Source organism: Capra hircus, chromosome 19, assembly GCF_001704415.2.
Source record: "Capra hircus breed San Clemente chromosome 19, ASM170441v1, whole genome shotgun sequence".
Lineage (NCBI taxonomy): Eukaryota > Metazoa > Chordata > Mammalia > Artiodactyla > Bovidae > Capra > Capra hircus.
The window spans coordinates 61,100,218-61,115,010 of record NC_030826.1 but is presented as its reverse complement, the minus strand read 5'-3'; the positions used below and the strand labels follow the sequence as shown (position 1 = coordinate 61,115,010).

General features: G+C 53.8%; 1 protein-coding gene across 3 annotated transcripts; it reads left to right on the top strand.

Annotated features, from left to right (window-relative positions):
* AMZ2 (archaelysin family metallopeptidase 2) lies at nucleotides 3,572-12,147 on the top strand. 3 transcript variants are annotated; one of them, XM_018063944.1, is made up of 9 exons: nucleotides 3,572-3,645; nucleotides 3,825-3,939; nucleotides 4,151-4,235; nucleotides 4,972-5,254; nucleotides 5,932-6,105; nucleotides 6,206-6,334; nucleotides 9,348-9,511; nucleotides 10,865-11,041; nucleotides 11,900-12,147. In XM_018063944.1, the coding sequence occupies exons 4-9, from the start codon at nucleotides 4,972-4,974 to the stop codon at nucleotides 12,053-12,055; spliced, it is 1,083 nt and encodes a 360-aa protein (XP_017919433.1). In that variant the 5' UTR covers nucleotides 3,572-3,645; nucleotides 3,825-3,939; nucleotides 4,151-4,235; the 3' UTR covers nucleotides 12,056-12,147. The 3 variants fall into 3 exon arrangements, with proteins under 3 accessions (XP_017919433.1, XP_017919432.1, XP_017919434.1); XM_018063943.1 differs by having other exon boundaries at nucleotides 3,825-4,235; XM_018063945.1 differs by lacking the exon at nucleotides 3,825-3,939 and having other exon boundaries at nucleotides 3,578-3,645.

Below are 14,793 nucleotides of genomic sequence, written 5' to 3'. Positions count from 1 at the left end.
AGTCTCTGTAGAGAGATAAGAGGCGACCTTTTACCCCTGAAGGGAGAGAAGGTGCAAAATAAACAATCAGAAGGAGAAAGGGCTTTGGGCTCTTGAAGAGTAGAATGTCTGAAAATACCTATTCAGAAGAAAGGACAGTTGATGAGAACGTCAGAAAATTGTACAGAAAGACAGATGGGAAAATAGGAAAGGAAAGAAAATGAGGGGATCCATCCTGAAATCCCCATATCTGGGGGGGGGGCGGAATTGGAGAGAAGAAAATTATAAAGAAATAATACAAGAAAATCTCAGGATGGAAGGATAAGCATCTCAAGATTGAAGGGCCCAGACCTCCCTGCCAGTGCAGGGCACGTGGGTCCCATCCCTGGTCAGGGGAAATCCCACACACCGTGGAGCAACTAAGCTGCTGCACTGCAACTGCAGAGCCCGCAGGCCTAGAGCCTGTGCCTTGTGACAGAGAAGGCGCTGCTGTGAGCAGCCCGCGCCCCCAAACTAGAGAGAAGCCCCCACTTGCGGCGACTAGAGGAAACCTTACTGGTGTCTGCTCTGTGTGACCCCAAGGACTGCAGCCCACCAGGCTCCTCTGTCCATGGGATTCTCCAGGTAGGAACACTGGAGAATAGCCACTCACTTCACAAGAAAGCCTGCGCTACAGCCGACAGGCAGCGCAGCACACCCCGCCCACCAAAAGCAAGATAAAAAGACATACGGAGTGTCTTTTGAAAAAGAAGACTGAAGGGCCCAGTGAGTGAGCAATAAAATGAAGATGGGGCAAACCTCTCAGACTAGGACACATCTTTAAAAACTTAAAAACTTGAGTTCTTCAGCACGCCAAGGACAAAGAGAAAATCGTAAGATGTCCCTCAAAAAATTAGGTATTATTAATAACATACCAAGGATGAGGCGTCAGAGTGACATCACTGGAATCAGGAAGAAATTAAAGAGTCATCACAGTTCTGAGAGGAGCCGACTTCAGCCTAAAATCCCACATCAATCCAGGGAGACTGTCAGTCAGGGATGAGGGCAGAACAAAAACATTTCAGATCCACAGGATTTCCAAATGTTTACCTCTATGTGGAACATTCTGAAAGAGATGGGAATACCAGACCACCTAACCTGCCTCTTGAGAAACCTATATGCAGGTCAGGAAGCAAGTTAGAACTGGACATGGGACAACAGACTGGTTCCAAATAGGAAAAGGAGTATGTCAAGGCTGTATGTTGTCACCCTGCTTATTTAACTTATATGCAGAGTACACCATGAGAAACACTGGGCTGGAAGAAGCACAAGCTGGAATCAAGATTGCCGGGAGAAATATCAATAACCTTAGATATGCAGATAACACCACCCTTATGGCAGAAAGTGAAAAGGAACTAAAAAGCCTCTTGATGAAAGTGAAAGAGGAGCGTGAAAAAGTTGGCTTAAAGCTCAACATTCAGAAAACGAAGATCATGGCATCTGGTCCTATCACTTCATGGGAAATAGATGGGGAAACAGTGTCAGACTTTATTTTGGGGGGCTCCAAAATCACTGCAGATGGAGATTGCAGCCATGAAATTAAAAGACGCTTACTCCTTGGAAGGAAAGTTATGACCAACCTAGATAGCATATTCAAAAGCAGAGACATTACTTTGCCGACTAAGTTCCGTCTAGTCAAGGCTATGGTTTTTCTAGTGGTCATGTATGGGTGTAAGAGTTGGACGTGAAGAAGGCTGAGCGCCAAAGAATTGATGCTTTTGAACTGTGGTGTTGGAGAAGACTCTTGAGGGTCCCTTGGACTGCAAGGAGATCCAACCAGTCCATTCTGAAGGAGATCAGCCCTGGGATTTCTTTGGAAGGGATGATGCTAAAGCTGAAACTCCAGTACTTTGGGCACCTCATGTGAAGAGTTGACTCATTGGAAAAGACTGTGATGCTGGGAGGGATTGGGGGCAGGAGGAGAAGGGGATGACAGAGGATGAGGTGCCTGGATGGTATCACTCACTCGATGGAGGTGAGTCTGAGTGAACTCCGGGAGTGGGTGATGGACAGGGAGGCCTGGCGCGCTGCGATTCATGGGGCCGCAGAGAGTCAGGCACGACTGAGCGACTGAACTGAGCTGAACTTTATTCCAAAACCCGGCTGGGGGCAGTGCCACTGCATTTATCTTTCTAATTTTGTTAAAAATTTTCTTTTTGGACAAGGATGACTGGCACACAGACTCATTTCTAATCAGGAGAACCTCTTCCAAGAGGTTACTTGGCAGGACAGGGGCTTGGAATGAAAACCTGAATTTAGAGGTATTTTTGAGTGGATGCTGGGGCGGGGGAAGAGGTGAAAGTGAAGTGAAAGTCAGTCAGTCATGTCTGACTCTTTGAGACCCCATGGGCTAGTTCATGGAATTCTCCATGCCAGAATACTGGAATGGGTAGCCTTTCCCTTCTCCAGGGGAGCTTTCCAACCCAGCGACCATACCCAGGTCTCCCACATTGCAGGTGGATTCTTTACCAGTTGAGCCACAAGGGAAGCCCAAGAATACTGGAGTGAGTAGCCTATCCCTTCTCCAGCAGGTCTTCCCGACCCAGGACCCAGGAATGGAACCAGGGCTGCTGCATTGCAGGCGGATTCTTTACCAGGGAAGCTGAGCCACCAGGCAAGGTGGGGAGGGAAGAGGGGCAGCAGGGATGTCTGGAGTTAGGTGCCGGGAGTCGGGCGCCCCTTTAGGACAGATATGAAAAAAGGTGTAGGGAAACGGTTATAAAGGGTTAGGTGTTCCCCGGGCTTCCCTGTAGGAAGCTGCCAGGACAGAGGGGCTGCGAGCGCATGAACTGGAGGGAGAGTGAAGGGAGCCGGTCAAAGAGGAGGGAGGAGGAGGCGGCCGGGAGACCCCCACGTCGAAGGGGAAGGGCCGGGGAGCGGATGCGGCCAGCCGGCTCCTGGGCAGCACTCGGCCTCCGCCAGCACAGCATCCGCACAGGCCGACGCGGGGATGAGCTGGCCGTGCGAATGGGCAGCACCGGGCTGGGCCGGGGAGCCTGCCCTTTGATCCCGCGCCTTTTCAGCCTACCCAGGCCCTCGGGATCGGAACTGCTCCTTCCGTCCTACACTCTGAGGCGGCGGGGCTTAAGTCCCACCAAAGGGCGCGTCCCGGGAAAGAAAGGCCCGGCCCGGGTCGCGTGCCCCGGACGCCACCTCCCCGCCTAGGCCGCGCGTCCACCCGAGGACTCGCTCCCGCGCCGGGGACTCGTCTCGCCTGGGGCGCCGCTCGCACCCACGGCCCGCCCGGCACGCGCACGAACAGCTGACCCCGCGGCGCAGGCGTGGCCGGACAGCGGCGCCCCCGGACGGCAGCGCGGAAAGGGGAGCACGAGGCATATCTCGGCGCCTGGTCGCCCCCTCGCGACCGCGCTTCGCTCGACGGCGCAGGGGCAGCAGCGGCCACTAGTACTCGGGCTCCGCGCCTGCGGGACGGCCTCTCGCGGGGCGTGGCGGGCGCGGAGGGGCAGGGCGACGGAGCGTGCGCGCTACGGCATTGCGTGGGGGGGCGTGGCGGAGCGGGGAGCGCGGGGGCGTGGCAGTGCGCGAAGGGGCGGGGCACGGCGCAGGGCGCGATGCGCACGCGCCTGGGGCAGCCGCCGGGGGCGGGACGCGTTGACGCCCGGCGGGGTGAGGATGACGGGAGCGCTGGTGGAGGAGGGGACAGTCGCGTTCAAGCGGCGGGGGAGAGTGTGAAAGGAGCCGCCACCGCGGCGGGCGCGGGGGCGCGGGGGCGCCTCGGGGGAGCCAGGCTCGGCCGGGCATCCGGAGGCGGCCTCTGACCCCTGACGTCGCCGTTTTCCCCTCAGGGTGGCGGCTCCCGCGCAGGCGCAGACGGGCCGGCCCCGTGAGGCGGGGCCGCGGCAGGAGCCGCCCCGCCGGTGAAGGTGGGCCGACCGGACGGGACTGGGCCCCACAGCAGCGGTGAGGACCCGTCTCTGCTCCCAGGCGAGCCCCGCCGAGAGAGAGCTTCGTTCTGGAGGTGGCCCTGGACCCCGGAGTTCAGCCCTCAACGGGGACAGCGATTCGCTAAAAATCTCCCCCCCACCCCCATCGTTAAACTGCAGAAAACCCGGTTAGGCAGCGCGGCGGGCTCTGCACGCTGACGTCCCGTTTCTCTCCTTCCCTCACCCAGACCCCGCGGGGAGCAGCTGTGAGCCAGTCACACGGAGGGATGACCTCTCTAGGGGACGCCGTGTGAGCGGAAGAGACCTGTCAGTGTGAGTCTGGCTCCTGGTCGGTCCCCTGACCGCTTCCCCAGGGTGACACCACCTCAGTGGCCGAGATCCGTTATCAGCCTGCAGCCAAGTTACAGAAACGCAGGACTTAACATGAGTTGCACTTCCCTTTGATCTGGAACGTCTTTGAGTCACGTGGGAAAGGATGTGTTTCACGTGGCTCTCTTGAGTCAGCTCCTAATATCGTTACCCAAAGGGCGAGGAAATAGGAGATCGGGTCATGGCTTGGGGTGACCACGAATGTTTATAGTGGGAGCAGGTTCCCTAAGAGGTGGAGGAATGAATCTCATGATTGTCTTTCCACTCTTTCAGATACCCTCCCCAAGAAACTCTTTTTTTTTTTTTTAATTTGGCTGCTGTTGGGTTCTCGTTACATCACACAGTATGTTCCTTGCGACCTGTGAGATCTTTCATTGGGCCTCATAGACTGTCTAGTTGAGGCTCACAGGCTTAGTTGCTCTGAGGCATGTGGGATCTTATGCTTGACTCGGTATGGAAGCTGCATCTCCTGCGTTGCAAGTCAGATTCTTAACCACTGGACCACCAGGGAAGTCCCCCTAAGAAACTGATTAGAAACGGTGGAAGCAGGCAGCCCTCTGGTGATGACGCCCAGGCATTAGCAATCAGTCATTCCATTCTCGGGGGAAATAAGTGATGTCTGTAAAGACCCCAGTTTGGATATGCATGTTCTGTGTGACCACGTGTGTCCTTCTGGCAGATGCAAACAGTACGGCACTCTGAACACACCCTGAAGACGGCCCTCATCTCAAAGAACCCAGAGCTTGTGAAGCAGTATGAGCAGTTGGACCCCAGGGAGCAGCGCTTGCTGAACGAGGCCTTCCGGCCAGGCAGCGATCTCTTTGGACCCATTACTTTGCATTCACCATCGGACTGGATAATCTCCCATCCTGAGGCTCCCCAAGACTTTGAAGAGTTTTTCAGTGATCTTCACAGAAAGAGCCCTTCTTCAGGGAAGCAGACTATTTACATACAGTGCATTGGTGCGTCTTGCCAATACGCTGGGTTGGGTTTGGTTTTGTGATGGTGCTGTTGCTATGGACAGTTTGCCTTGTCCATCTCATTCAAGAGGGCAGTTTTTATAATCATTTTTGGCATTCGTTCCCACAGTGGAAGTTTGGTAACCAAACTGCCTTGAGAGAGGTGGTTTTGTTTTTTTAAGCAAAACTGTATTTATTCACTGACGGTGCTGGTTCTTCGTAGCTGCACCTTGGCTCTCTCTAGCTGGGGCAAGCAGGGCCTGCTCCCTAGCTGCGGTTCGTGGGTTTCTTACTGGTGCCCAGTTGGAGAACACAGGCTCTAGGGCATGCGAGCCTTGCTAGTTGTAACACTTGGGCTGGGTAGTCTCTGCTCCCGAGCTGTCGAGCATGGGCTCAGGAGTTGTGGCACGTCGGCTTAGTTGCTCCCAGGCCCGGGGGATTGTCACAGACCACAGATCCAGCCTGTGTCTCCTGCATTGGCAGGCGGGTTCCTTACCATTGAGCCACCAGGGAGTCAGGTTTTCTCTCTAATCCGTGTTCACCTTAGTGAATGGTAACTATGTATTGAAAATTTAGAGTTGGTCTGTTCCTAATTCCACGTTTCTAACTGTAGACTGGGGTAAAGACTGTTCTGATCATCTCAAAATCTCTCTTTAAATTTTCTTCTCTATCTGTCATAGGATTGCTGGGAAACACCAGAAGTATCAGTGAAGAATATTTGAAATGGCTCAAGGGCTACTGTGAAGCCTTCTTCTACGGGTTGACAGTCAAACTCCTAGAGCCGATTCCTGTCTCTGCAACCAGGTGTTCCTTTAGAGTCAACGATAGCACACGGAACCTTCAGATTCATGCAGGTGAACTGGGCAGCCTTACAGCTTGAATTGAGTAAAGTATATAGGTATATGTACACACACACACAAATATATCTTAAACATACTTTTTTTTTTTTAATAGGGCAGATCCTGACGTTCTTAAAAAAGAAGAAACCGGAAGATGCCTTTTGTGTTGTGGGAATAACGATGATCGATCTTTACCCAAGAGATTCCTGGAATTTTGTCTTTGGACAGGCCTCTTTGACAGAGGGTATTCCTTTTTGACATTGTTGGTAGAAATTTCCTCAGCTTGAGACTCTTTGTGAAGATTTTGAAAGAGAGAAAAAATTCCAACCAATTACAGTTTTTTTTCCCCTTCCAATTACAGTTTAGATGTGAGGGCCTTGTAGTATTTCTGGTGCAGCATCCTGACGTAGTGGAAAGAACGCTCTGGATAAGCCCTGATGATCTGGGTCCCTTCCCTTCCGCCCAGCTCTGCCGTTCGCTGCCTGCACCACCTTGGAGCTAATAATACCTGTTTCGCTGTGTTGTTTTGAGATAATTTACATAAAAGTGCTGATCCATAGAAAGTGTGTACTTACGGTTGGCACATATGTAGACATTCAGTGCAACAGATGGCGAATGTAGGTAGTTGAGTGACAAGGTGAATTAAATAAGGATATTTGAACTGTCATTAATGGAAGCAGAAACGCCGCTAGTTGTTTTTTAGCCCTTTCCGTAGTAGTCTCGTTAGATGAGGTCGCTGTGCACTGGTTTATAAGTGTGCGCCTCACATCCTGTGTCTCAGAACAGACGCTTTGTTATTTACGGTCAGTTTCAGTCTTTGACTTGAAATAAGCTTAGCTGTGACTCACGGGGAACCCTGCATTTTAACACTGGGGAGGAAAAGGCTGTATAGGGAAGTCATTTTTGCCTATTTGGGTTTTTTTTTTTTGCCTTCTCTCCACTTCTCCCACCCTTCCATTTCTGCTCGTGTTTTCCTGCCTGCATCCCTCAGGATCTAAGACAGGTTCGAAGGGGAGAAGTCCACTGAGCTGGGGGGGCATGGTTGCCCGCTGGCGTTCTGGGGGCAGGAGCAGCTAGCAGGGGCTGGGCTGTGCGAGCTCAGGGTTCACAGACAGACTGTCAGTCTGGAGTGTGTGAGCCCCAGGGTGGCAGGGTGGGGAGCTCTCGCTACCAAGGGCTTCCCCCTGTCAGATCCCCCTCTTCCCCATTCACCGGATCTGGGGCCCGGGGTGCTGGGGGGCCTCTTTTTCTACCCTTGCTTCATTCTCGTTTTCCGTTTGTAGTCTTTATAGCCCTTCAGCCCTACACCCACTAAGTCACGGGGCTTCCCAGGTGGCAGTAGCGGTAAAGAATCCCCCTTCCAGCGCAGGAGACACACAGATGCAGGTTAGATCCCTGGGTTGGGAAGATCCCCTGGAGGAGGAAATGGCAAGCCACTCCAGTTTTCTTGCCTGAACAATCCCATGGACAGAGGAGCCTGGCGGGCTGCAGTCTGCAGGGCTGCAAAGAGTCGGACACGACTGAGCGACTGAGCTCGAGGCAGTACCCACGCCCGCCCGCCCGCCGTGACCCGCTTGTGCTCTCTGAGGCCTGGGTCAGTGCTGTCAAGCCTTCTGTCAGAAAACAAAGAGTGAACCAAAAAGTTGTATGAAACAAATCCTTTATTATTAACCTGAGAGAAACAGAACCATTAAAAATTCTTAAACAATATTTATCTAGATATTGTTAACCAGTTTATCTTATGCATTTGAGGAGGTCAGGAAGCATTCTCCCCAAGTGTTTCTGCTTCGTTTTTTTCCCCCAATAAGTTTCTTAAATTTTGCATGACGTGAGAGAAGATGTAATGAGGGAGCAGGGTGGCTGTGCCCTGCGGTGAGGGGGATCTCCTTACTGCAGGTGACTTTGTTCTCAGCAGGTTTATAAAGATAGGTATTTTAAAACTGAGATATTTAATTACTCAGGGAAATAATGTATTTGTAGGATTATTAGAAAAAAAAATGTCTTGCTCAAGGTATTATGGGCTTCCCTGGTGGCTCAGTTGGTTAAGAACCTGCCTGCAATGCAGGAGACCTGGGTTCGATCCCTAGGTTGGGAAGATCCCCTGGAGAAGGAGCGGCTACCCACTCCAGTATTCTGGCCTAGAGAATTCCATGGACTGTCCATGGGGTCACAAAGAGTCAGACAGGACTGAGCGACTTTTACTTTGAAAGGTATTGTAGTGAAGTGTGCCAACTTCTGTTTGGTCAAAGGACGTCACTTGAGGGTGAGTAGGTTTAGTTTTTTCTAAACTTCTAGAACATCCTCTTCCCTATATTTCAAATATGGAGGTGGGGTGAGGCGCATTCTCTTTGGATCAAGTTTAGGTTTGACAAACTTACTATAAATTCATTTCCTTAACGAAAAAGTTCCTTATTACTTTCAAACCAGCAACTAAAAGAGAAGCCTGCGTGAAAGAGACCGTGTATACCAGCTGGGCTGTAACGCAGTCGCCATGTGGCGTGAGGCTCGTGTGTGTCTGTCCCCACGCACAGAGATGGCTGAGACCAACTGAAGTGTCACAGGAAGTCAGTTACGGGCGTGTTTGTTCTGGTCACTGGCGCCAGCCGTAGCGAGAGCTGTGCTGTTTACAGATGGGAGGACGGGGGAGGTTCTTCAGTCTGAAAGTGGGGTGCAAGTGTGGTCTCTAAGGTGTTGGGGGGCAGCAGAGGGAAGAGGGAAGGACAGGCGCCTTAGGGGCGTGCCTGCCCAGAGACCCATTTCCTGCAGTTTACCAGGGAGACCGTGAGTGCCCGTGGTCCTGACATCCTGCTGCTCCTTTTGGAATACTTGATTGGGGCGATTTAAGAAAATTGGTTGTTTTTTGTTTTTTTGGCTGCCCCACAAGGCTTGCAGGATCTTAGTTCCTCAAGCAGGGATTGAACCCAGGTCCTTAGCAGTGAAAGTGCAGACTCTAAACCACTGGACTGGCAAGGAATTCCAGAGAAAATAACTTACTTTATGGGGAAAAAGAAAAACTCTCTGGAACTTTCTTTTTCTGAAGAATTTGATCTCAAGACCTGAGTTGTACAGAGCAGAGCAGGTTGGATGGCAGAAGACTCAGGAAGCTGGGGCCGAAGTGCCCTTGTTGGGCAGACCTCCCTGAGCCCGGGGGGCTGCGGGCATGCCCTGGCCAGGTGCCCAAGCGGGCCCTTAACTGGTAGTTCCCCCAGAGGAGGGAACCTTCCTCTCACCCTGTGCTGGCCTGTTGTTTTCCCCAGGTGTGGGGATCTTCAGCTTTGCCAGGTACGGCGCGGACTTCCACAGCTCACACTTCAAAGGCCAAGTGAAGCAGCTGGAGCGGAAGTCTTCGAGCGACTACTCGGTGTTCGACGACTACGACCTGCCCGAGGCCACCAGTGTGCTGCTGCTCCGCTCTTGCAAGGTGCGCGGCTCTCGCGGCGCGGCCGCAGCGGCTTTTAGGAGATGGGAGTCCTTTGACGGCATACACCCCCAGTCCTGAAGGTCACTCTGTCAGTGCCTTGGCGTCATTGATACACTTTTGCTGGATATCGCTTGACTGAAATTACCAAGAAAAACAATTTAAATGGGGACACTCTCATAGTGACATGTGCAGCACCTGGGCCTGTTTTTTGTCCTATAACACACAGCCTTGGCTGTGCCCACCTCCTCGCTGCTGCTGCTGCTAAGTCGCTTCAGTCATGTCCGACTCTGTGACCCCATAGACGGCAGCCCACCAGGCTCCCCCGTCCCTGGGATTCTCCAGGCAAGAACACTGGAGTGGGTTGCCATTGCCTTCTCCAGCCCACCTCCTTACTGTTAGCTTAATTCCAGAGTTCATGGGCATCGAGTCAGGCTGCCCCACCGCCAGCCCCCAAGCCTGCAGGACCCCGCACCCTGGTTTCCCTTCCTGGAGAACAGGCCTCCCCCGGGCCTGCGCTGGCTCCCTCCCCGAGACTTCCCTCCCCAGGGCTTGGTCCTGCTGCCTGTCCTGACGCCTTCCCCATCCCGCTCTGAAAAGCCTGTCTCCTCGTGTCTGTCTGCTCCACGGCTGGAGACACGGGCTTCTCAGCATTCACTAGGGCTGTGTGTGGGGGTCGAGAACAACACCTGATGGAACGATGGTTTCTAAGTACAACTGACCCAAAGCAGCGTGGCTTCTAGCCTCGAGGGTCCATTCACACAGGTGTCTCTCTGACTCCATAAGTACCGCTACCCCACATGGCCCAGGGAACCGTGGGTGCAGAAGGCTGGCTGTGAAGCTGGAGCAGAGTCTTGACCTTGCGGGTGTCGGGTGGGGCTCAGCTGAGCCTTCCCTGCCTTGACCACTTGTCATCATGCAGATCGAGCCCCTCCCCTCCCCGGCTGCCCTGGCATCTGGGGGAAGGGCTGCAGAACTGAGTTTCAGCGGGTCTCCCCTCCCCACGGTCTAGAACAGCGGTCTCCACCAGGGCGAGTTTGCCACCCAGAGCATATTGGGCAAGTCTGTAGACTTCTGGTTGTCCCAGCTGGGGAGGGGTGCTGCCAGCATCCAGGGGGTAGCGGCAGGGAGGCTGGTGCATAGGAACACCCCCTGACCCCTGGATGTCCCCGGAGGGAGGTGGAGCACCTGCCCGGGAAGCAGTGGTGCAGAGAGGAGGGCGGCAGACACGGGCAGGGGAGGGGCCAGCTGGCAGGCCCTGCAGCGAGCGGGCGGAGCGGGCTCCCCTAGACCCGCGTCTGGGTGAGCTCGCCTCGCTGCTGCTGACGCGGGCGCCTCCGTGTGGCCGTCTTGCAGACTCTGACCCACGAGATCGGACACATCTTTGGCCTCCGGCACTGCCAGTGGCTCGCCTGCCTGATGCAAGGCTCCAACCACCTGGAGGAAGCCGACCGGCGCCCACTGGACCTCTGCCCCATCTGCTTACGCAAGCTGCAGAGTGCTGTCGGCTTCCGGCTCAGAGACCGGTGCAAAGTAAGCAGGGAAGTGGTTACGTAAGGAGCATAAGCGGGGAAGTGGCTGCCTAAGGAGCAAGCGACCAGTTGCTATTAGGCCCTTCTCTAGAGGTGATTTATCAGAGGAAGTTAGTGCAGAGGTAAGCAGGATGCTGTGGTTTAAAAAAATGCAAAGAGATATCTTAACAGCTTTGACTTGCCTTATGCTTGGACCGCAGTGAGACCTGGTGAAGAGGTTTCTGCATTTGCTGTTTGGGTAGGGCCAGAGAGCTTGCCTTTGCAGAACACAGTGAAATACTGAAGAGCAAAGTTCATGTTTAAACACTAGAACTATGTGGAGGTGGTTTATCTTTCCAGATGTGGGGCAGCAGTGTGATACTCCTTAGGAGGAAGGGAGGGTGTTGAGGAGGCAAGAATGTCCCTATGCCCACAGGTGCCCAGTATGCTGCGTACTGCATGGGTGTGGCCCCCCACACGGGGGGCTGCAGTCCCTGTCTGCACGTGTGCGTGCCTGCCAGCCCAGCGTGCACACTTAACTTCAGGCGTGGACACGTCCCCATGCACACTGCAGTGCCTCCTGCAACCCTTGGCAAGTCGAGAAGAGAAAACACCTTCAAACACGCGTGTCGTTCCTTCTCATCTCCTGCCCCGTGCGTCCTGTGACTGTCCCGGGTGTGCACCGCAGGCGTGGTTCTGGTGCACACTCTTTGATGAGCGTGGTCTCTCCTTCACAACCAACTCTATCAGGTGGAACATCTTCGTGGGTGGCATCCGTCACCCATGCAGATCACATGATTTGGGAGATCCGGTTTTTCTCGTGCCTGAGTCTGTTCTGCTGTGATTTGTTCAAAGATGCATCTCTTCTCTGATTTTCCAGGCGCTGGTCAAGTGGATTGATGCCGAGTCCACCGACACTCCTAGAGTTACTCCAAAACACAGTCGTGAGGAGCTGGTAACTTTGCCAAAACCTGTGGAAGCCTTTAAAGAGTGGAAGGAGTGGATCACAAGATGCCTGGCTGTTCTCCAGAAATAAGGACCTTCAGTAGGAGTAATTCAAATAAACACGTGCACATCATGCTTCCGTTTGGCTGGAGTACTTCATTGGAATAAACTGATTCTGCCTTGGGTCTGGGCAGTGGAGTGGAGGTTTTTTTTGTTTTTGTTTTTAACAGCAACTGAACTTTGAACTGTGGCTCATTTAGAATAAAAACTCAGAATTCTCCTCTCTTAGTCTGGTCTGAGGGAGCAAGCGTGTCATTTCCATTCTTCAAATATGTTTATGTCTCATGAGAGGCGAGGACCAGCAGAAGTTAGTGAGTACACAGATCCTGTGAAAAGAGCCATCTCTGACCTAAGAAAGGGTTTCTGAGGAACGCCATTTCTGGGGGGTGATTGCTGGCTCAGTTTTTGGAAAGAGGCTGCCCCCGTGGCCGGCCCGGCCTCATCACCCTCCATTCACATTCCTTCTGCTCACCTGCAGTCTCTTCTAGCCTCGGGCCCGCTGGGCCTCTTTTTTTCCTCTGCTGATGGTTAGCTGATCCCCGAAGGAAGCAACAGCTCACTTCAGTTTTTAGCAGCTCAACATGGAAGCTCCTCCCAGGAGTATTTCCAGGCGGCATTGACGGTGCCCGTCCTGCCCCGCTGTCGGTGCTTGTGGGGACGCCGCTGTTCTCAGCTTTCATAGACGGAGTCCTTTGCCAGGGGCCTTGCAGATAACGTGTCATGACTGTTAGCCAGTGCGAGCTCATATTGCTTGCTGGCGCGACAGGCTAGCAAATCGAGAGATGAGTTTTGGGGGCAAGGAATAGTGACTTTTCAGAAAGCCAGCCAGACCAAGAAGATGGTGGACTCGTGCCCAACAGAGTTAGAAATCAGGCCGCGTTTGTACTAACAGGGAAGGGGGTGTGGGTGGTGGTTGCAACTTCTTGGTGTCCAAATGCTTTGCTCTGGTAGCTGTCCACTTAAGTCACATCACCACCTTCTTACAAGCCTCCAACAGAACAGATGGTGCTTTCTGTCCTGCAGCTTTTCCTCTGTATATGGATAGAAAAAGTACACCTTTAAAGGTCAGAGCCTTGAAAATGGGCTCTGCTGTGTACTTCTGGCCACAGGTCCGCACCTGGGGGCTCGTGGGATCTGAGCTCCCTCACCAGGGCTGGAGCCTGCGCCCCCTGCAGGGGAAGTGTGGTCTCAGCCACCGGACTGCTGAGAGGGCCGCAGCACTCTTGGTAGCCACAGAGCACAGAGGTTAAAGGAAAGGAGACCGTTCCAGCAGGGACTCAGATTTGCTCTTCCCTTTTAATCAATGGTGCTTGCAGCTGTGTGTGGTGCACTCCTCCTCACAGCCTGGAGCAGGGGTCGGGTTTGTTCCTGCAGTAATCTCCCGCTCCTCGGTGCTAATGTTTGCACGAGTGAGGGGCAGCGTGGGGCCGCTACCTGTGCGTCTGCCAGAAATGCTCACATCAGGCTGGGAACATGGGCTGGATGTCCAGAAGGGGAGCAGATCAAAGACCTGAGACCAGCAGACTGCTGGGTGCAGGACATCTAGAAGCTAGAGCAAATCACGTGACCTGCATGCTGGCGGATGGACTTCCACTTCTCATTTAACCTGGAAGGGGAAGCTAAAGGCAATTTTTATTTTCTCCCTTTTACGCCTGAATCCTAGCACTGTTGTTATTTACGCAGCTCGATTTAAAGCACATTTTAGAACGAAATCAATGGCTTCACCTCCAGACTCCTGTTCGGTGAACCTCTAGTCATTTAGAAAACGGTGGCTTGTCATTAAAACTAAGCGGAGGGCAGAGACCAGGTCTTCTAAGAAACACTGCAAAGGGGACCGAGCAGCATGGACTCTGATGGATCTGCTGCGGGTTTTATTTCCTCCCGGAGTTACGCTTTAGGTCTCCTCCATTCCCCCCAGTTTCCTTTCACTGCCCTGCAGGGTGGGCACAGTGTTAGTCCAGTAGGTCGGCTTTAGTTGCAGACCTACAAGAACTCAGATTCGATTAAATGTGTAAGGGGGCGGGGTTTCAGTCGTTTGGTGAAGACGTAAGTCTGCGCTGACTGCACCGTGGGACCAGCAACAAGGTCTGTTAAGAGGTCTGCTCCCTCCCGGCGCAGGCTGCAGTTCTGGCGTCTACTCTGCGATTGCCACTTGGGAGTCGTGTGTAAATGCATTGCATTACTTTTGGAACACTTCTTAGGGTTAAGTTAAACAATATAATTTGTTTCTTGCAATTAAAGTTAAAACACTATGGATAAATGTAGTTTTTAAAAATGATTCTCACTTAATGACAAAACCTAGGCAGTTTTTCCTCTGCAAACGCTGAGCCAAAAAGGTATTTGAGAGGAAAACATGAGTAACTTTCCACCTTGTGAACACCATTCTAGAAAACAGTCCGAAGCGTTCCCGGCGGCGCCCAGGGACTTAGCAGGGTCGCTCGGGTCACGGGAACGGTCGGGGTTCAAGTTCAGGCCGCGGGGACTCTACGCGGAGGCCGAGCGCCGTCCCGACCCCGGCTGCGCCCCCGAGACGCCCGCGCCGCGAGCGCGCGCTCCCGCACCCCGGTCCCGCGCCGCCCCGCGGCCCTCGCCGCCCCCGCCCCCCGCAGGAAGCGCCCGGCAGCTTCCGCCCAGGGCGCCCGGCCCGGCCCGTAAGCGCGGCGGGACCGGACCGACCCGACCGGCGGCCCCGGCCCCGACCCGACCGGCGGCAGCCGCGCGGGGCCGCGGGGCGCGCGCAGGGCCGTGAGGGCGTCCGTGCGGGCCCGG